The 23136-nt window shown below is 35.1% G+C and overlaps 2 protein-coding genes across 12 annotated transcripts in view; one reads left to right on the forward strand and one right to left on the reverse strand.

The window, feature by feature from the left end:
- Positions 1–9453, forward strand: part of IMMP1L (inner mitochondrial membrane peptidase subunit 1) — a 90793-nt gene extending 81340 nt beyond the window's left edge. For 3 of the 4 annotated variants that reach the window (XM_032166354.2, XM_058424541.1, XM_032166353.2), the window contains 2 exons: positions 3243–3353; positions 4256–4423. In XM_032166354.2, coding sequence (XP_032022245.1) covers positions 3243–3353; positions 4256–4324 — 180 coding nt within the window. In that variant the 3' untranslated portion in view covers positions 4325–4423. Of the gene's footprint in view, positions 1–3242; positions 3354–4255; positions 4424–9182 lie in introns of those variants that run through there. The other variant, XM_058424542.1, reaches the window with a different exon arrangement.
- DNAJC24 (DnaJ heat shock protein family (Hsp40) member C24) overlaps positions 1–23136 on the reverse strand; it is an 83920-nt gene that overhangs the window by 16605 nt on the left and 44179 nt on the right. The window contains exons 3-6 of one of the 8 annotated variants that reach the window (XR_009208788.1): positions 22231–22369; positions 10770–10838; positions 6777–6847; positions 2540–2683 (exon numbers count right to left, since the gene is read on the reverse strand). Coding sequence is in view for 6 of the 8 variants with exons in the window: in XM_032166356.2 (XP_032022247.1) it covers positions 2621–2683; positions 6777–6847; positions 10770–10838; positions 22231–22369 (342 nt within the window). In the remaining 2 variants the exon portion in view is untranslated. Of the gene's footprint in view, positions 1–1326; positions 2684–4517; positions 6848–10124; positions 10279–10769; positions 10839–19952; positions 20351–22230; positions 22370–23136 lie in introns of those variants that run through there. The other 7 variants (XM_032166356.2, XR_009208789.1, XM_058424546.1 and 4 more) reach the window with 7 other exon arrangements.

Genomic DNA, 23136 nt, shown 5'->3' on the forward strand with positions numbered 1-23136 from the left:
CTTCTGGTGATATGTTCTAGATTTTTTTTTTTTGGAAGATTCCTTTCTGTAGTTGTTAATTATATTACTCCAGCAATGGTTGGGCACACTGGCTCACACCTGTAATCCCACCACTTTGGGAGGCCGAGGCGGGTGGATTGCTTGAGGTCAGGAGTTCAAGACCAGCCTGGCCAACATGGTGAAACCCTGTCTCTACTGAAATAGAAAAATTAGCTGGGTGTGGTGGTGGGCACCTATAATCGCAGCTACTTGGGAGGCTGAGGCAGGAGAATGGCTTGAACCTAGGAGGTAGAGGTTGCAGTGAGCCGAGATCACACCACTGCACTCCAGCCTGGGCAACAGAGCAAGACTCTGTCTCAAAAAAAAAAAATTACTCCAGAGATGATGTCGCTAATTTGAAAGAAACTCAGGTCATAACTGCTACAAAAGTGACCTAGCTAATGGCAGTTATCATTGTGCTTTCAAAGAATTTCTATTTACAAGTATTTAACCACTAGCAAATATCTGAGTTCCACTTTTGGTTTAGGTACTGTAAATAATTAAAATCACCTTTTAAAAAGCATATGGATATAAAAGTAAATACTGTATAAAAAACTAAAAACTTTGTGGAACATAATAAATATAAAAAGACAAAAAAATAGATTGGGAAAAATATTTGCGATAAATGTATTAATCCTGTCTGTATTATATAAGAAATACACAGGACAATTGAGATCCCAAAGACTAATATATGCAAAAATAGGCACAGACTATTCACTGGGTATTAAATTCAATCAGAAAACACAGAGAATAATATTCTACATGCCAACAATCAAATAAATGCACAGAAAAATATTACCAAGGTATTAAATTAGTTATTATTTACAAAAATTAAAAACATTCACCCAAGCTTTATAACCATTTGTCAGGATGTACTCCCAAAGAATAAAATAGTTAAATGTAAAAGAGAAACCATGAGACCTTTCTAAGAAAGGCTCAAAACTCAGAAGACATGAAAGCAAAGGCTCATGAGAGAAATGAGAAACTGGGAATATTTTCTATTTGTACCACAAAGGGCTAATCTCCCTAGTATTTAAAGAGAGCTTATAAAATGAGGGAAAAAAAGATATCAACCCAGTAGCCAAATGGCAAAAGACATGTAAAAAGGTATCACAGAGAAGGAATTAAATGCCTCTTAAACACGAAAAGAAGATTCAGCCTCACTCATAAGACAAAGGTATCATTTTTTGCCATACATATTGGCAAAAATCTATTAGGTTGGTGCAAAAGTAATTGTGGTTTTTGCCATTAAATGTATTTTATGGCAAAAATCACAGTTATTTTTGCACCAAACTATAATGTAATAAAAGTCAAATCATAAGGCATTACTGTCTGTTGGTTTATTCTGGTATAAAATAGTAAAAACTGACAGAAAAGCCAAGCAGGTTAATAATAATAAAGGTTATAATGTAGGGCCCCAAGCAAGGCTGACTTTGTATGTTAAGTGCTGGAAACAATCAGGTTGGTATGGGCAGGCAAATTTAGGGAAAGCTTCATGAAGAGATGGAATGTAGAAACCACTGATCCTGGTTTACCATCAATGGGATGGTCAGACAAAGATATCCCTAGATTGTTGATAGTTGCCTTATTAGTTTGTAGAATGTTTTTATTTTACTTTTACTGGTGTCCATAACTACATGGTTTTATTTATTCATATATATTACCTGTTTTTAGAACTCAGGAAAAAACACATTTTAGGGAGAAACTATGGAAATTTAGACACAAAAGATGTTCACATTATAGCTTTATCAAAGGAACACTTCAGAATGTTGATTACATATGGCTTTTCCAAATTCACTATTTTGTTCCTTTTTTCATGACTGTGATGTACACACTTTCCTGCTAGAGCAGTCTTACACTTCACTGCACATGTCTATTTTATTAGATAGCAAGGAAGTGGCCTTGCTATTGGCCCTTGGACAAACTAGTTCCAGTAATAAAAGTGAATGATCATACCGTTTCTGATATTCTTTCAGTAAACTTATGTCCTTTTTCTACAAATAGATTTAACATTTAAATGTATCTAAATGCAGAGTTAATTTGGAGATTTTTGGCAAATATTTGTACATAAGACTTTCCAGAATCTTAAAATTGCTTATGTAAGTGAAATTCAAATTTTACATTCTTGTATACATTTACTTTTCAAGAAAGTAATTTGTGATAAAAAAAAAAGTTGCATTATCTCTTATTAAACCCAGTAGTGTATTTTTCTTCATAAAAGGTTTACAAGTAAAACCAGTCAAAAGAATAGTGAAAATAAATTCCTTCTCCATACATAGATCATTTTAGTCTGGTCAATAATTCAACTGTCTTAGATAACAAAACTGTAAAATAAAAATAAAAAGCAATTTTAAAGATTGTTGCTGGAAAGTAAGTTTTTTAGTTTACATTGAACAGAAATAGGCAAATGTCTCATATTGCAGGTGGCTTAAAAAAAAAACAACGTATTCTGTTCTAAATATGCTTATGATTGTCACTGAGTAAAAATTTTGTTATTTACCAGTTTATACATAGAACATTATAGGAGATAGTCTTTTCATTTAGGAGAAGGTCACCATCATTAATTTTACAACTGATGATTTTATAATAGGTCCTTCTGGTTCTTCATGGTCATTATTGAAGTATAATGCATTGAAGATATGGCCTGTACAAAGGCAGAACAGGGATGTTAATTAGAATTCTGACAAGCCTACTCCAATAAAATGATGAGATTATTTGTAATTGATGTCACAATCAATTACCATTTAGTTCATCATGAGCATTCTAATAGGTTTGGCCTTGGTATTGGCCCCAGGATGTTGCTGAGTGAGTGGCTGCCCTGCTTATGCTGTTATTGAGACACAAGGGCACATTTTCAGTCAGCATCCTAATGACCTCTTTTGAAGTCTATTAAATTAATGACCCTGTCACACTGTTTTGATCTCTTATAACCTCAGTTTGGGGTTTGTATTAACAAATTAATATTTGGGAACCATATGACAAAAAAAAGATAGGTTTTTTAAAAAGTTGAAACCTTTGATATTTAGTAAAAGTTACTTTATTGTGCAGGAAATAAAAGCAAAAATGCAATATTAGGATTTGTATCTATTCTATAAAAGAGAGCCTTAGGACATTTCTCCCTACCTCTGAATGACATGCTTTTTAATTATAGTACCCAAATTAGGTTTTATCTTTAAGAGGCTGCATTTCTTCTCTAATTCTAGGTGCCAATGGGTCATGTTTGGTTAGAAGGTGACAATCTACAGAATTCTACAGATTCCAGGTACTATGGACCTATTCCATATGGACTAATAAGAGGACGAATCTTCTTTAAGGTACCATTTTCTGCTTAAAATGTAAGGTTTATTTTCTGAGCTAGAAAAAAAGTTTCTCTCAAAATGATCTCTGAAATCTTCAGGCTGTCAGTGTACTTAACTGTTGCACTGAATATATTTTATGAAACTGTTGGCCTTAACTTAATAGCCATATGCAAACTTATTCCCCCATTGCCCCTGCTCCCATAGAGATAATAATAAAACCCAAACTACCTTAGCTATAGCCTAAGAAAACTTTAATTTGAATTTCCAAAAATTCAGTTCTCTCTTGTACAACTCTTAAAACCATGTTCACATCCTGTCCACGGCATATTTTAATAAGCACGTGCAGTAGAGCAGTCTTGATTCAAACTACCTGTAATGTATGGATACCCCAGTTGAGTACTGTGAGTCACAGACTTATCGTGAATGTATGATTATTAGGGAAGATTATTGTTTTCACTGGCCCCTCCTTTTTATCACAATCAATCAATCAGTGAGGAGAAAAACATTCATGAATACATGGAGCTGTTGGATAATTTACGGGATTCTTTACATTTAAACAGATGCCATATTCAAGTACTTAAACCTAAGCCCCTTTGGTTGAAAGTATACAGTTAACTCTTATTTGCAAGTAGTAAAAGAAAACACAGACCATATATTCATACATTTGTATCACACACCACACACATATAATTTCATGTACAATGTTTGAATGTTCCAAACTTTGGAGTTTAAACATATATACACATAAGTTTATTTTCTCAAGTCTTACTTTGATGTAGAAAATTTTATTCTTGATTGATGAGTAAGGAGAAAGTGTTTATCTGACACAGAGAAGAAGGACGGATAGCAAAAGGGAATATGATGATACTATAACATTACTTTCACTAATTGTCTTCAACCTCATTTTGATTTTACAGATTTGGCCTCTGAGTGATTTTGGATTTTTACGTGCCAGCCCTAATGGCCACAGATTTTCTGATGATTAGTAAGCATTTATTCTTTTGACTTGACTATTGTCTCCTTTTCATGTGAATTTATTACTCCCGTTGAAACCGTGTACTTACCAATAAACTATTTGTTATTCAGTTTTATTTGTTTTTAATTGTTAAATGTAAAGAATATTCAACACACATTCTGCAAGTTCTGTTAGTTCAAAATATATGGATAAAAATGTAATCCAAAAAGTCATCTAAATTTTATGATACAAAAATATTTTGGGAGGGGGAACCTGGATGACTACCTCACTTTTGAATTCTTGTTCTTACAGGTATAAGGAAACTAATCTATTCTTCTTAAATATGCCTCATACTTTAGCAGCTACATTTACAAGTCAGAGTAGTAACTATTCGTATTTATAAGTTCAACCTGACAATGCCAGGTTTGATAAAAAGCTGCTAGTCTACATGCTCAGCCTACTCATTTGAAATTAAGTAAAAACGTTTCTAAAGGATCCCTTAAAGTTCTTTAAATGAGTTCTGACTTTTGCTGTACACAAAATATTAAATACATAGAAAAATGCATCTTTAAGGCATATACCATCTATAGTTGGCTGTAGTCAATAATACTTTATAAAAGTTCATTTCATCATAGCAGCAGTGCAATGGCTCTGTCTTCATAAATACAGGCATTAATACTATATCTTTTTTTTGTTGTTTTGAGACAGAGTCTTGCTCTGTAGCCCAGGCTGCAGTGCAGTGGCACAACCTCGGCTCACTGCAACCTCTGCCTCCTGGGTTCAAGCGATTCTTGTGCCTCAGCCTCCCGCGTAGCTGGGACCACAGGCACACACCAACATGACTGGCTAATTTAAAAAATATATATTTTTAGTAGATATGGGGTTTCACCATGTTGGCCAGGGTGGTCTTGAACTCCTGACCAAAGGTGATCCGCCTGCCTTAGTGTCCCAAAGTGCTGGGATTACAGATGTGAGCCACCATGCCTGGCCCCAATATTATATCAACACTCCAAAATAAAAGGGGAAATAATGCACCAATTTCAAGTCATTATTTTTAAAAAAGCTTCTGGCCGGGCATGGTGGCTCACGCCTGCAATTCCAGCACTTTGGGAGGTTGAGGTGGGCGGATCATTTGAGGCCAGGAGTTCAAGACCAGCCTGGCCAACATGATGAAATCCCATCTCTATTAACAAAACTTAGGCCAGGCACGGTGGCTCACACCTGTAATCCTAGCACTTTGGGAGGTCGAGGCAGGTGGATCACCTGAGGTCAGGAGTTTGAGACCAGCCTGGCCAACATGGTGGAACCCCATCTCTACTAAAAATACAAAAATTAGCTGGGCATGGTGGTGGGCACGTGTAATCCCAGCTACTCGGGAGGCTGAGGCTGGAGAATCACTTGAACCCAGGAGACGGAGGTTACAGTGACCCGAGATCATGCCACTGCACTCCAGCTGGTGCGACAGAGTGAGACTCTGTCTTAGAAAAAACAAATTAAAGGCTTCCATTTCCTAAATTACATTTAAATTTGAAGATAGCAGTGTTTACAAGCTTTGGAAATACAGGGCCAAGATTGGAGGCAACACTTTCTACAGTTGCCACTTTGTCTTATATTAACTTTGAAATAACCTTGTGAATATCCATAACCAGCCTTCCTTATGGGAGAACTGGCCTCACATTATTCACAAAGATTCTAGGTGTACAACAGCCCTATAACTTTAGCAACTAGAAACATTATCTGTTAGACCAGAAACTTAGTAACTATAAAGGAATATGATACTGTTACCCACTCAAAATAGGAGACATGCTCATATTAAGAAACTTCTTGGCTGGGCGCGGTGGCTCACGCTTGTAATCCCAGCACTTTGGGAGGCCGAGGCGGGCGGATCACGAGGTCAGGAGATCGAGACCACGGTGAAACCCCGTCTCTACTAAAAATACAAAAAAAAAAAAAATTAGCTGGGCGTGGTGGCGGGCGCCTGTAGTCCCAGCTACTTGGAGAGGCTGAGGCAGGAGAATGGCCGGAACCCGGGGGGCGGAGCTTGCAGTGAGCCGAGATTGCGCCACTGCACTCCAGCCTGGGCGACACAGCGAGACTCCGTCTCAAAAAAAAAAAAAAAAAAAAAAAAGAAACTTCTTGTTTCGTGTCATGGAAAAAAATGACATAATAAAGTTCTCAGATGGGAATTCACCAAATATAATCAAATCTATTTTTGTGACAACTTGTAAATATAAATTATAAATACAAATAAATAATTATATTCATTCTCTATTAAAATGAGGTGGTCTCTGCTTGATAATTGTATATTTTCTTTGCAAATAATAGGGCTGACAAAGAATCCATTTCCTTGAATGGACAAAGCTCAACGGCTTCTCCTCATCATGTCTCTACCACAGTTAAAGCATTTCAAGTTGTGAACAATTTTAGTTATAATGAAGGAGTTCTATAATTAGTGAACATGTATCACAAGAAATCAGGCTAACTTCTTCTGCTTCATCCTTGGAAACACTGTATTTTCCACCACATCTGCAACTCAGATAAAAAGAGTGATCATCTGCAAAAGAAAACAAAATAATGTTTCAAAGACTACCTCACTAATACCCTTAAAAAGTGCAGAGTTTATTCCATAGAAATTGTAAAACAAAACAAAGAAGCTCAGTAAAGATAAAATATTTAAAGGAGAACTGGATTTCTTGAAAGGGGCAGTGTTTCTAAAAATTATCTACCAAAGAATCTTTCTCTGTAGAGATGGGTTGAAGCTATGAATTAAAAGTCCAAGGATTTTGGGAGGAGAGGGCATGCTCAGAAGCAACCCATGGAACTTATTTGAAGTTTTGTGTTTTCTTAAAATTCATATAAATTTTACATTCTTTTCAACAATGTATTTGTCTAAAATATTACAGTGAGGGAAAAGAAAAACAGCCCTACCTGTCTCACTGTTAGGGAGGATGATGCTTTTGCCTGAAGTCTATCCTTTAGAGAAAGCCAGACTATTTATCAAATGCAACATCTGGATACTTTCTCTTCTAGTGTCACACTATTTCAAGAATCTTGACTTAAGTCTATAGACACAACACCATGTTGTTGTGTTTTTTTAAATCCTGTGTGGGTATGTGTGTGTTTCTGTTTGTTTGATGTTTACAAATGATACATGAACCAACAAAATGCTGAAGTGAGATGCCCAAAGGAGGCAATATGGTGCAATACTTAGGCTCCTAATCGTGGAATTTTTAAGTGTGTCATTTTCCTGGGAAGTTGAAATGCTTGTGCCCTTTGACTTAAAGAATCTCTGATCCATTGGTCATTCCATTTTACTGTCTCTGAGAAGTAACTGTCAAAGGAAAATAACTTAACAATCACATTATTTTACCACCATCATAATTGATTATTACATAAATAAGTCTCAAAGGACTCATGATTTCATACAATCAAATATCTTCATTCAATTATCAAATTTGATTAATACTTAGATCGCATCATATGTAGTTTAAAAAAGAAAAATTCCACTGCCTTGTACCTGCTCTCTTATCAAGTTCAGCCTTGGAAAAACTGGCAATTAAATAAGCTAACTTTATGTGGTTTTTTTTAATCAGTAAGGAAAACGAATTCATTCACCTAATCCAGCTTTTTATTCTTTACCACAATGCCTTTGTTCTCCATACAGAAAATAATTTAATCTTGAATTCCAAATGCAAACATCTTCCCTGTCTAAGCCAACATCTATGTACTAGAGCATGTTCTGAAAGTGAACTTTTTTATTATTAAATTGTCTAAAAAGGCACATATTCTAACCATTGATTTTCCTAAGCTAAATCTCCCCCTACCGCCTTGTTTTTTTACCACCTCAGTGAACCCTGAAAAACAATTTGAGTTGACATGTTCTTGGTAAATGACACAGAGGACACCATGGGCTACTGTGGAGTTTTGTCATAGATAACTCCAAATGTTAATGCTCACTAAAAATTCACATCTTGTAAAAGTTCTGCTTATATTATTATTATACCATCAATCTTTTAACCAGGTGATAACTTTTACAGAAATCATCATTTTAAATACTCTGAATGAAGGCCAACAAAATGACCAAGGCATATAACAGACTAACTGTAAGGGTAAAGATTAGCTTCAATATCTGAACAATTCACATATGCCTTTTAAGCATAATAAAATGTATCATTTCATACTGCCCTTTGATCAGGCAACCAACAATTTGGCTATGTCTATCCTGTAGGGTTTCATGAACTTTTCTCCTGTTCTGGATCTTCACTTTCCATAGCTATTCTGAAAAGGATCCTAAAGGGATCTTCAAATTTTTCCTTTCCTAGTTGATCACAGTTTTTATTTAATTTCATCTGCCAAAATTGCTCTTTTTAATTGGAAAAAAAATTTAGCTCAAAACTTCCATGATTCGTTTTTAAATATTTCTACAAGAATAATGGTTTCATGTAGCTCTTGCTTAGTATTTTCTCTCATTAAGATAAGAATTATTTCCATCTTTAGTTATAAAAACCTAAGCGTCTAAGGGCTTCCTATACTTTTAAGATTAACTGTATCTGTTTATTACTAATTCATTGGCTATAGATGGGATTCTTCTATATCTTCTTTACTGTCAAATTTACTTTAGGGAGTTCCAGGGACAATAACACATTGATGATAACGCTTGATGATTTTTTGTTTTACATTTCCTTCCATATGTTAGCATTTTCACTTGTATCAGAAAGTCCATGTATTTATTGACCAGACAGATGCTTAAGCTATATTATTTCTTCCTTTTCTCTTTAAAAGTATATATATAATATATTTCTAATCTTTCTTGTAGAGATGCGGTCTTGCTATGTTTGTTTGTTTTTTTTTTTTAATTTTTTTTTCCTATTCTCACAATCTGTTCTCAGAGTCTTCCTGTGTTACCCAGGCTGATCTCCAAACTCCTGACCTCTGCGATTCTCCAAACTCAGCCTCCCAAAATGCTGGGATTCCAGGCTCCCAGCCCGTATTCTCATTTAAAATTAAGATCTTAACATTATATTGTTATATATTTACAAGTTTAAAAAAAAATTTATAAAAACCAGTTTTCACTATTTTCACAGTATCCTAAACAAAATAATTACCCATATCGACTACAGCAAGAACTAATTTATTAAGACATTAAACAGTACAAACATACATATACATACCAATAGATAAAGAGACAAACTATATTTTCAAAACATATTTAGTCTCCTTGAAGTTTGTGTATTTGGCAAAAAATAAAAAGTATATGTGTGTATATGTACATATGTGCATATATATTTTTTTAGTTGGGCAAGTCTCCCTGATAATGAAATGTTGTAGAGTGTCCCTTCCACAAACCAGCAGTGAAAAGTCTGTGTCACTAGTGTATTGTTTTCACAGTATTTCTTCCTGTTTACTCTGATGAGACTGTCACCACCACTAAGAGCCCCAGTTACACAAAACCTCAACTTTTCCAATTATTCACTGAATTTCTACTCTAGGATTTCACTTGAGGGGTTGGGGACAGAATGGCCCCAGAGGCAAAGACATGATTCCCTTTCTAAGTTAATATGGCTTGTGACCCACATCTTAGGGGCACTAAGTTAAGAATTTGCCATTTAAAAAGTAAATTTGGTTTCAGATGGCTCTGTTTTTATCTTCTACATATCCACACTCATTAGTAGATTTTTATAAACCTTGAGGGAATTTGTACTCATGCTGAACAATAAGGTTAAAAGGTTAAGTGTATATAAAGATTCTAGGAAATAGTAAGATTTTCTTCATTTGCCTAGAGAAACAAGTAAGTATGGTACTCATGCCTTCTGTTTAGTAAAGGATGTTTCCCAATGTAATGATGTTTAACCAGAACAATTCAAGGAACCATCAGAAGAATGGGGAAACTACATTGGATTTAAGTTCTAAAATTTTAATAACAGAAAAGCAAAAAAGACATGACTTCATGTTGCATCAAGGGAAATGGCAGATATTCTTTTCTTCCTACAAGACAATCAGTATGTGAGAGTTAAAAAAAAAAAGCAAGCCTCTTAAAAGCCCTGTCCTGACAGTTTATGATTTTGTGTAAAGGGAAAATAAAAATTCTAATAGGAATTCATCTTGTCAACATTAAAAGGAATGAAAAAAAAAAATCTTGTTTGACATTATTTACCATACTACAATACTACATAGACAGTAATGCAAAAACTGAAGTAAAAAACACAACAAAAAACTCTTATGAATAAAACTTTATGTTCCTAACATCTAATTAGAATATAAAAATAACTGGAAATGAGTCATATAGGAGGACATCAGTCAATAAATAAAGTTTAGAATTAAACAGAAATACTCCAAACAGAAACACTTACCACACATATATAGAAAGCCATACTATTATTTCTTTTTAAGATTTCCAAATATCCAATGAGTTTTTTTTTCTTATAGAAAATCCCTATTTTTTTTTAATGTTGTCAAGAGAAAAAAAAAATTCCAACCTTCATTCCAAGACATTTCTTCAAGATATACTTGAGCATCTACTGGTCCTACATTTCTTAGATCATCTTCTGTAAAACATAAAACATGACACTTAATTGTAAAACATGATACTTTAATTGTAACCTTGAAGAATGCTAAAAAGGCAACACCAGCCTGGTCACTACATTTCTAACTTACCTATCACTTAAAAACTTAGACTAGTACTTTTGACAGCAGTGTTAAAGTAACCTGACTTTAGCTGACTGAAAAATCTAGAACATACCATTTCTTATAAATTTTAAGCCAAAATCAATCCCATTTTTCACAACCATGCAACATGGAAAGGCATGAAGTTAATTTTGATGATTCTTTGCAGTCAGCTAGTGACTTCTATTTTGTAAGCAGTAGGGAAATGTTTTTTGTTTGTTTGTCTTTTGTCAGATAAACTAGCTAAGAAAGCAGTGTGGACTTGGATAAAAATAACTATCTGAACCTTAGTTATAATATTTTACTAACTTTCTAACATTAGATGTATTGGTTTGTTCATCTCTAAAACAGCAGTTATCTCTTCTTATCTGCTTCAGGAGGGTTGCTGTTGACCAAACTGTGTCCCCCTCAAATTAATATGTTGAAGCCCTAACCCATAATTTGACTGTTCTTGGACATAGGGCTTTTAGGAGGTAATTAATGTTAAATGGAGTCATAAAAGTGGGGTTCTAATCCAATAGGACTGGTGGCCTTAAAGGGAAGGGATTAGAGAGCGATCTCTTTCCACATGCACCCAGACATAAAGGAAGGGGCATACGAAGGCACAGCAAGAAGGAGGCTGTCTGCAAGCCAGGAAAAGAGCCCTCATCAGAAACCGAGTCAACCAGCACCTTGATCTTGGACTTGTTAGCCTCCAGAACTGTGAGAAATACATTTTGTTTATGCCACCCAGTCTATGGTATTTTGTTATGGCAGCTGAGGCAGACTAATAGAAAGGTGTTCTCCATATCAAATGAGATCAGACTAAAAGTGCTTTAAAAAATAATGCTCCATCCAAATGTAAAAGGCTATTACTCATTTTACATTTGATTGTTTGCAAGAGATTAAGTAACTTAAAAGAATATTTATTTCAGTATTTCAATAACCCCACAACACAAATGTATTGTGTTGATGTTCCATTACTGTTTCCTGGTCCAAAGTTTTTGCTGCAGATGGAAGGTCCAAGGAAGCCTGGAATTCCACCTAAGCTTTGTAACAGGAGCATCTACTCTCTTGCTTAAAACAAGTGTTCTTTGGGTCAAAGATGGCAACCAAAGATGGGAAGCATTTGTCTTTGTTTTAAAAGGCATGTTATATTTCCTGTATGCTTGTATTGTTCTTCTAGAAGTAAATAAAAAAAGAAGAAAAAAGAAAAACAAACAAAAAAGCCCCTACTAAAATCCACTCCCCACCCCAATAATATTTTCCTTAGCTGTCTCACTAGTCTCTTGTTCACTTGCTGAGAATGCTTCCCTTTGTTCTGTGATATGAATGCCCTCAATTTAATTATATTTAGTAACTGCCTGTTCAAAATTTATTAGTGAGTTACATAATTTTAAAATAGATAAAAAGGTTATACAATATTGTGAACTCACCATGGTTTTCTATTCAAGTATGTCAGATATTATACCACTTCATATTTACTGGGTACCAGTAGTCTATTAGATTGTCCCTAAAATCCAAAGATAAGGATTTTGCCTAGTGGTCAGAGATAGTTCCTCCATCTCTGTATGTCTACTGGATAGCTTATGCAGAATCTATCTGTATGCTAAGTAATTTCTGAACAAAACAAGTTAATTTCCACATTCTATGTAAAGTACAGTAGGCTATATGCTATTCAGATATTCCTAATTTTAAAAAATTCTTCTAAAATTTTCATGAGTGGGGACAAAAATCTTAATCACATTTTAATTTCTTACTCAGAAGGACCAGCGTTGTTTGCTAGAATTGGGAGATTAAGCACTGTTTCAGATTTGAGGAATGGGAGTAATAATTGGCACTTAACAAATCCTATTTAGGGTAAAAACAGGTATAATAAATTTCTAACAAAGTCACCTGTATTTCAGGGTATCTTATAGACATTTTAAGAAATTTTGAAATCAATCAAAGCAAATCAGACAAGACAGAAATAATGACAAGCTGAATCAGCTTTCTTAATCTAACCTATCTTGAACACATGCAATATATTAATTGTACAAAAAGACAACCCATTCATATGTATCCATAATGCCATTTTTTATTTAAAAATAATAAATTAGAAATGACTTGCAAATACAACTGCCAATCTACTGGGAAGCTATTGTTCTTCTCACATAGTTACTATTTCATGTGCAACCCTTTCTGTTATTCTACCTACTCAAAAAAGTGGCTTTTTCAGTTTTATTACTATGTTTTCTTCATCTCTGTGCATAGGAACTTTAGAGTAGCCACCTATTTCTTGGTTGAAAAATTAGCTTAGTTAGACCATATCTCATGGTAAATATGAAAAGAGAATACACAAAAATGGTTAGTACCTTGCCCAAGGTCAGAGTTACAAAGAGTATATTAAAACATTTTCATATTCTGTGGCTGTCTAAACATCTGTATGTTCACCTGATTATTCAGTACCATGGGCACAAACAGTCTAGGTTCCTGTAGGGATTCTGGTTTCAAAAAACCAGTATCTGACAAAAAATATAACACACTGTATGATTACCCGTTACAGAAAATGTAACTGGCAAAACTACCCTATGATGGTGGGGGAAATAAGGAGTTAGTGGTAACTGGAAGAAGTCATAAGAGGCTTTCCAGGTCAGGCACTGTGGCTCACACCTGTAATCCCAGCACTCTGGGAGGCCGAGGCGGGTGGATCACCTGAGGCCAGGGGTTCGAGACCAGCCTGACCAATATGGTGAAACCCCATCTCTACTAAAAGTACAAAAATTAGCCAGGTGTGGTGGTGTGCGCCTGTAGTCCTAGCTAATAGGGAGGCTGAGACAGGAGAACTGCTTGAACCCAGGGGGCAGAGGTTGCAGTGAGTCGAGATAGCGCCATTGCACTCCAGCCTGGGTGACAGAGCGAGATTCTGTCTCGAAAACAAAAAACAAAAACAAAACCAGAGGTTTTCTGGTTAAATGGGTGTGTTCACTGTGAAAATCCATCAAGCTACACACTTAGATTTATGCACTTCTCTGTATGGATTAAATTTTTTAAAGTTTTAAAGGTAGTGTGTTGAGACTCTAAGTGGCTACATTTTTAAATAGAAATAAGAAAATAAAAGGAGAAAGAAGAAATTCAAGAAAGTGTATATTCTTTGAAAGGATGGTAATCTAACAATTTCTGAAAAAGGCTAGGGGTGATTAACTTGGGAAAATTGGATCCCTAGAGAACTGTATAATGAGCAGACGTGGTACACACAAGTAAAAGGTGAATCTAAATGTGGGCAGTGGGGGGTGACCAAGATCCTTTGTTGAGAGGCAGGTGTCCAAGGATGGGGCAACAGCAAATTCCCTCTCCTCAAACCCCACTACAATTACAAAGAAGGAACGCAAACAAATCAATGTTTTTTTTTCTTTTTAAACAATGATCTCTGCTTGTCCACCATTGTGGTTATAATTAAAAAACTTAATTCTTCCCCATCCTCTAAAGTAACTTACAGGAACCCTGTAATTAGCTTTAATAATTGTCTACTAATCAGGCATGGCATTTTCAAAACAGATAAGTTTTCTTTTGTAGTATTACATATTTTTCTCTTGTAATAAAACATTTTAATAGGTATCTAGAAAAGTAAATCCTATCTCCTAAAGTTCCCCTGTTAACATGACACTACTAAAAGGGTTGAGAAAACATAAACTGATTTAGAGAGTGATTTAATTAAATGAACAGATCCAAGATATTAAATCTGGAATTTTTGATATAGAATGGTAGTAAGCATTTTGAAACAAAATACAGCCATTTGGAAATAAAAAGCATTGTATGGCATGTGGTGTACTCTTATAGTGAGTCCAGTGATACTAAATGATTCCTGATTCTTTTGAAGTAAATAGGTTCAACTTTTTCTAAGGTATCTAGGAACATTAAGGTCTGTTCATACCCTGTGCTATGCTCACAAGCTTAGCCAAATATGGAAACAAGAAAAACTTCCAAATCTATTTACATAAAGAAGTCAGTACATTATAAAGAGAGGTTCTTGAGAAATATAATGTTAAAATCAAATAATGTATGTGCTTACTTGAAAAAGAATCTTTCAACCTTTAGAAGTATAGGCCCTTCTGACCTTGTGTTCTATTGGATTTGTCTGACAACAAGAGGTGAAAGAATTCTGTAGCTCCATTGTCTCAACAGTGGGATCTAAGAAAACACTGGCAGGACTCATCAGAGAGGTTTATGAGCCTGCAATTCAAAGAGATTAAAAGGAAAATCTATGGAGATTCTTTCACACTGAAGAATAACATTAAATAACTATTAGCAGCTTGGTTCAGTAAAGCTTACTAGAGCTCTCGCTGGGTCATTCACAACTTTCTAAAAGAGGAAAGGTTTTTTTTCAGCTCCATTTGGGAATCAATAAATATTTCTTACTTCTTACAAGACAATGGAATTCCTGTCTTTTTAAGCTTCCTCCTAATGATGGTAAAATTTCTAAAACAACTCTTTGTTTCATGCCTAAATAATTACACATCCTAATCCCAGGAAACCTTTTCTATCTGTAGTTACAATTTAAAAAATAAAGTAAAAATAAAAAATAAATAACAGAACAAAAAGCTACAGGGGAGAGGAATTTAACTTTATTCATTATGGCCAAGATATTTCGAAGTCTCATTCAACCCCACACTGGCCAAAAGATCAAGTCCACCTGCAGCTCTGTCCATAATATTCATGTGCGGCAATGCCATGTTATTCACATGATCATCACATCCCCACGATGCTCTCATTTAGCAATCAGTCTATTGTGTTTATTTTTATGTCATTTCAAATGTTTAAAGTTTATTTCAAACTGAAAGACACTGGTGTGTAAATTAAAAATAAGCAAGTTTTTCCTTTAGGTCTAATTCAGTATCTTGCTCTCTTAAAACCAAGTAATTTAATTTTAAACCATCACCTCATTCTTAAAGAACACTTCACTATACATAATTAAATTTTTTATGTAGGAAGTAACTTGAATATAATCAGTTTCCTTGTCTTTAACATGCTTCTGCTCTTGAAAAATTCTCTACCTTGATAAGAGATTGAGAAACAGGCAGCATTTAATTGGAAGCCTGTTCTTTAAGTCATAAACCCTATAATCCTTTCCCAGATGAAACTGAAGAGTCATTATTACAAGGCTTTCTACACTGAAGAAAAGCTACAAACTTGGAACCTGATTATGAACTTGAATAACTGTGGAGCTTCTATAAACTGTAAGTAAACCCAGTGCTCACTGAAGGTACCAAATGAAACCCACAAACTGATTTCCTTGTGCTTCACTACAGAACAGGTAAAAGAGCAGTAGAAATAGGCCTGGTATCTTGTTCTGACCCTCAAATATCCCTCATACATGACTATCTGGAACTACAAATAGTAGATTGGACACAACTCATACAAAATAGTGATTGAGAAAAAATGGCTTTGAATTCCCCCCCCCCCCCCCCCCGATCAACTACTTTATGTGACCTTAGTCAAGTTACTAAACCTGAAAAAGATATTCTCTGAAATACAGGTATTAATATCTTCCTCACAAGGTTGTTAAACAACTTTTAAAAGAACTACCACAGTTCTAGTGCTTAATAAAAATCACAGTTATTTTTAAACTGCTGTTATCTCTCACTGTGTTGAGCTATCTATACCAGACCATAAGAAAATGACTAAAAACCAATACATTATTAGTAGGAGAAAAATACCTCAAGTACCACAGTGTAGGAAGGCAGCCACTCTTGACTTTGGATTTATAAGTGTTGAAGTCTGATGTACTCTGCTATTGTAGGTCCCAATAAAACGGACCCATCGTTATCAAAGTCATAGTCTATTTAATTATTCAGTCCTCCCAAAATATCAAACATAGAACCAAATGATAGGAACCAGATGAAAAAAAGTTCAAAACAATTCTGTGGCTTTAGTTCAGAGGGCACAAATTATGATGGATTAGAATACCAGAAGGCTCTGGTGGGTGGTGGGAAGTTGGGGGTAGGGGAGATGGAAGGACCTAAGTTGAACCTTGAACAAAGAATAAGAATCAGAACAGGAGGGTGGTTCTGATTAATAACAAGCAGTATAAACAGATGTGTGTCTGGGAGCCTCTAAATGGGCCAGGGGATAAAATTCATATTAGGTTTGAAATAGGTAATAAGTCAGAAAAAGTAGCAGGGACAAGCTTAAAAGCTTCTGTCCCGTTTAAATTCCAGGTGAATGGGTAGGTGTTATTTTGGGAGGGTATAGAGTTATAAATGTTCTTAAATAGAGGCATGAGAATAAAGAAAGCTGCTAGATCAATCAAAATGTAAAGTACTGTGGGAGAAGGCAACAATAGAGAATGGAAGGCCAATTAGTGGCTATGGAAATAATCTGGGTATGTTTTATAATCTGGGGATGGACTACTGTGGTAGCTGTGAGAATAAAAGCTCACACAGGGGAAACAACATTGAAAAAGAACAAATGTCAACTGGCATTTCTGATTCATTGACTGTAAATGGAGCAAAGTAGAAGTAAGCAGAGTGTAATATGAAACCAAGGTTGAGGAAAAAATAAGAAAGGTGACTCGGTCAGTCTTGATTTTGGACCCACTGATTTCAATTGGGTCAAGTAACCAAGTGGAAAGTTGGGAGAGAGGTTAAAGTTGGAAACAAAAGCTTCCTAAAATCCTAGACTTCTCCATTATTAAATCAGAGCTCCCAAGTCTGTTCAAGTGTCCCAGAATTATAACTGTAATCTTGCCCATAGGTTTCTATAGCATTATTTGAAAGTAGCCAAATTTTTACTCAAAACCAATGAGAAATGATCCTAAAATACATTTTCATTGCAAAAACAGTTATTTGCATTCAAGTAAAAGTACCAAGTAGTGTGAGTAGTCATCTTGCAACAAGTAAGTTGGGGTGAGGGAACCTGCACAGAAAGTTTTATCTATACTGTCTTCTCCCACTCAAGATAAAGCCAAGTCCCCAACTGTCGAGATGGATTTTCTGCATCATTTCACATACTTACTTTTCTCAGAAACGGTCACCAAAAAAACATACCCCCCTGATGCTTATCTTCCAAGTTTTACCTGAAGCAAATTTTTACAACTAATTTTGAAATTCCTAAAATCAAATGGAAATATTATGACCATAAATGGACCCTAATCTCACTAATTCAAGTATTTTGTAAGGGTCCGCTTTAGGACATAATTACACAAATATCTACTGGGCTTAAGTTATTATTCCTAACAGTTAACCAAAATTTATATTATCTACATATTTCCCTCTTATGGAGTTTCTATAACATTACCATGCTTTTCAGGAAGGATTCTTATTTTGAGTTTAAGAAATTACATGTTGATTTATCTGACACATGTTGGTGGGGTTTTAAGGTACGTTCCTCATTTGTTTTAAGATTTGCTTATCTTTCATTCCATTTATTTGCTTCCATTTATTTGCTTATCTTCCCAAATATTTATCCTAATAAAGGGATGGAGTAAATTGTGTAATAAAAACCAGAAATGACCTCTTGTATCTACCTAAGCAGAGTAGCTGATTAGCTTTGAGCAAAGGCACACTCACTTTACAGTATCTGGCCCAACCTCCTCTAAGCCAAGCTGTTTTGGGTATCCAATTACGTAGAGTGCACCTTACCAAAATAATTCACTAACAGAGTAGCTAAGATATATCTTAATATAAAATAATGTATCAGCAAGGATTCCAAACACAATCTATTCTTTTAAACATTATTTAATCTGATTAAATGTATTTCAAGGTTTGCTACTCTTCAGATCACAGAGAAGTACTTAAGTCATAAGCTGTGTCACTCTACAGAGCCACTAAGACATCAGAGATCTGTGACTTTCACATTACAAAGCTACTGAATCATGACAACTATTATTTTCCCATGATATACTTCTGATGTGTTTTTAATGTGCTTAATATATAAGGACAACACCCCAAAAGATTTATAAAGGCAACAAAATCTACTCAACAGGTATTATTCATGTGAACATTTTATAAATCCTGAAAGGGTTTTCCAAAGTGCTCATCTGGTTGAGATGCAAAGCCTAATCTTGAAAAACTACATGCCTTTCAGGGGAACACTGGAAGCAGCCTTTGGAGGCATCCTCTGAAACTATAAGGTAAATATGCCAACTAGAACTAACTGATTAAATTCACAGTTAACATTGCTTTCAAAATGTATAATCTCTGGGAACTAATTACTACTCATCCTTTTCTTAAATTTACTTTTCTTCAGCCTGGCCAACATTGCCCTAAAATGTCAACTAAGCATATAGAAGTAGGAATGAGGTAGAAAAAAACATATGTGCAATACTCTGGGTTATCTGCCCTGGAGTATTACTTTTTCTTTATTGGAAAGAACACATATGATCATTTCTTTTGAGAAGCAAAGAAATATAGATGTCAAGTGTCCCTTTAAATTATCTTTTAGATAAATATATGGCTGTGGGCAATATTGATGAGGCTTTCCTTAAGACAGAGCACCAACATGGAGCTATGAAACATGAGAAAGCATTCAAGACCAGCCAATAAAGCATTTCCTACCTCCTTCCCAAGTATTACAGAGCTCAATTTTATTTTATACTGCAAGTTAATGGTGGGCTGGAAACAAACATATTTAAAGCACACCCCTATGAAAAGAAAGGTTTACAATGAACTATCACCACATGTAAAAAGAGTTCTGTATAACAAAGCTATTTCCATGTCCCCAGGGGGTGACCCAGAAAAAAAGAGTGCTTTGACCTGGTTATAACAAACTCTCTCTCTCGGTAACCTATCCTGGTCTTTAACAAATTATGACTCTCAAAGGTTTTCCTTCTAGCAAACCTAAATCCTCACTTTTAGAGAAGTTCAAGTTCATTTCCTTTTTTTGAGGAGCCATTTTACTGAAGCTGAGTCAAGAAGAAAAAATTAATAACGGTATTCAAAAGAAATAATATGAAAGCAGGTTTATTGTAAGAGTTTTGAAAAATAGCTCTGGTATGAAAGGCTTAAAAATAGCAAGTTATATTTGGATACTCTTCTTACCTAAACAGTAGGTCAATCTCCATTTAAAATTGAAACAAAGTAGTCTCAGCATTTGGAGGCTCTGGTAAAAGAGGCAATACTCAGTACTTAAATCTGAGGTACGAAAGTGTCATGAAAAGCTGTCCTTCTAGAACAGCTAAATTCAGTAATATGGTGCCTGAAAAACTTGCAGAGCAAACTGATATTGTATAAATTCCAAACTATTTATCTGAATCATGAATCAGGTCCAACTCTCACAGTATTTACTTTGTCTAAACTTCATTGTGACTTCATCTATTACCTACAGGAGTACCCTGTGACACAGTAGGCCACAGGTGCTTCCATTCAGAGCTTAAAAGTAGGACTCAAAGCTCAAAAGAAATCCGCAGTTTCAAGGACCTTTCGAAGACAAGGAAAAAGGCATGAATATGTTGATTATTTGTCTTCTGACATCTCTCAAATCTTTCTTCATGCAATTCTATGCTAACTTTTAACCTGGTTTCCTATTTCTTTCGGTTTCTGGCCTACCCCATCCTGTAGCTTCTTGAGAAAATATTTTTATGATTCCTGATCCCTCCCTACCTCTTTAGAGAGCAGGCTTCTAGTCAACTTCACTAATATGTTAATAATACACAGGCTGTGGAGTGGCAAAAATGTAGAGCGACATTGAAAGTATATACCCTATACTCTTTAGGGTACAATGTTGTGTGAATTACTCTTATCTCGAGCAAATTGGCATCCTATATAGTAGAGACTAGTAAAGATGTGCAAAAACACCTGAAAGAAACATCATCTTCAGTAGAGCGTAGTGGCTTTAAGAGCGTAGATTTCTGCTAACACACAACACATTCATGTGCATTAGTTTCGATTCTTTCATAGAAATTATGTGAACCAAGGTTAAAAAGATACACCTACGGGTAGAACTTATCATCAAACGAAGCCACTTCTACATTCTTTTGCGAGAAGTACAAACGTGTTTAAAAAATAAATACATTAGGCAGATGCTCATTATGCACCCAGCAAAAGCAGAACCCAATATTCAAGCCATTTTTGAATATTAATCCAAATTATTTGCAAAGGTACACTCATCAGGTTCTTAATATATGAGTCTTTTAAAAAGTAGTAAAGCCTTTGAGCTGATTAGTACTATAAATAAGTCACTCTTATAAACAAATACTCCAGTACATAAACAGTTCAAGTCTTTCCACACAAAAGTATCACACACAGCCTGTAAGAAACACTTAATTTTGTTGGTAGAAATCCCTCTGAAAATAAATAGGGATGTCTTGCAAATGTCACTGGCTTCATCTTATAATGTTGTGTTTTAAAAATAAAGGCTTGCTTCTCAAATCAAATTTTCATAACCTTAGTACTAACAAAGCCTCAAAATCATTTTGTGTGAGGTCTGATGGTGTGCCACTGTGGGGCATGGGAGGGGATTCAGTAAGCGACTACGAGACAGCTTTTATCAACACATCCTAGTCAATGCTGAGCCTGATGTGCTATTGGAGAGAGCGATTGAGTGTTTTCCCCACAGGCTGTAACTGATTATTGACTCCTACCATTAGCATGTGGGGTGCATATTGAAGGTTCAAACACAAAGCTGAGGGACTCTTGTCCCTAGGCCAGTGCTGAAAGACAGCCTATCACTTCGTGTAACTGCAGTCCATGTGTGACAAACCTGACCTATATTTCTCTCTTTCTTTCTCATAACAGCTTGTCACTGTTTTAAGAAGCTATTTTCTAAAAAGCATAAAAGAAATGACTTTTAAAATTGCTTAGGTAATGTGCATTCCTAAAATATCATTTATACCAATCATAAGGAATAGTTTATCCTGAAGATAATCATGAAACCCAGGCTAAAATGAGCTCAAAGGCAGCAGAGTGCTTTATGATGTCATCTTATATATAGTATCTTCATTTGGATGGTCATTTATACTGTACAGTCTTAAAAGTACTATAATTAAAATGTTAATCCATACATATTTATTTTAATAAAAAGTTTTTAAACATATAAAGCATATTAATTAGTAATGTGTAATTAAACATTTTTCAAATGTTATAAAAAGTAGCTTTCAAGGCTTCACAAGAAGCTACATCCTAGTAGTTTTGTCAGCTTCTCAATGGATACACAAGTCACTGCTAAGAATAGGGCATAATTAAAAACAGTGATGGAGGGGAGGAATAAAGGCAACAATAACACTTGGTGCAAATGCTGGAAAGTGCTCCCCAGGAATGGCTGCAGAGTATGCTTCTCAGAGTTGCCGATGTGCTGCGGCTCCTCAACACAAGTACCTACCACCCCGCTGCAGGTCATACTCTCTTTTCGTCTCTTCATTTCCTAGAATTTTCCATGCTTGATCAATTTCGATGAACTTCTGTACACATTCCTCCACTGTTCCTGCTGGTACATCTGTACTTTGTTTATCTGGATGATACTGCCAATCAAAAAGAAGGGTGCGGGAGGTGAGTAGAGAGAGCTGAGTGGGGTTAGATTTAAAAAAATTGTAAATCTGAGCTTTAGTTAAGAAGGTAATGAGAAGATGAAAACTAAATGCCAAGGCAATGAGACAACAGTGTTGGGCACAGGAGACAACTGCCAGGTTAATTAGACCACTGGACTAGCTATAAATCCACCAGTGACATGATCTGTCACAACGTGCAAAGACAGCATTTTCTGGATAATTTGTTCATGGAATCCATGGTCTCATGGACAATTTACCTAGAGAGGATGACTAACACAAATAGAAATAGGTACGTGCAGACAAGCAGGACACGAAACAGGAAGAGCACAAACTAGGCAGAGTATGAAGCTTTCCTTATACAATGTGCTTACCTATAGACAGCATTATAAAATGGACCACTAGGTCTTTCTTATGAAATTATACAATCATAATTTTAAATAAAAATATATCTAATTATAACCATGACAACTTTCATCTTCTTCCCCAGCCCTGATGATTATAAAGTTATAAATCCCCAAGCATACATTTTTATTAAAAACTGGTTATTCTAGGCCAGATTTGTAAGAAATAACTTTAAAGAATTCAAACATTTGGATGTAAATTAATTCATTAAAGAATCTTATGTGAATTTTCTAAAAAGTCTAAAAATTTTTGTTTTCAATATGCAGTAATTTATTTATACTACTGGGTCAAAACCAGAAGTTTTATGCCAATTCATAAATTCTTAAATGCTCATGTAC

Source organism: Hylobates moloch, unplaced genomic scaffold (genome assembly GCF_009828535.3).
Source record: "Hylobates moloch isolate HMO894 unplaced genomic scaffold, HMol_V3 SCAFFOLD_11, whole genome shotgun sequence".
In the NCBI taxonomy this organism is placed as follows: Eukaryota; Metazoa; Chordata; class Mammalia; order Primates; family Hylobatidae; genus Hylobates; species Hylobates moloch.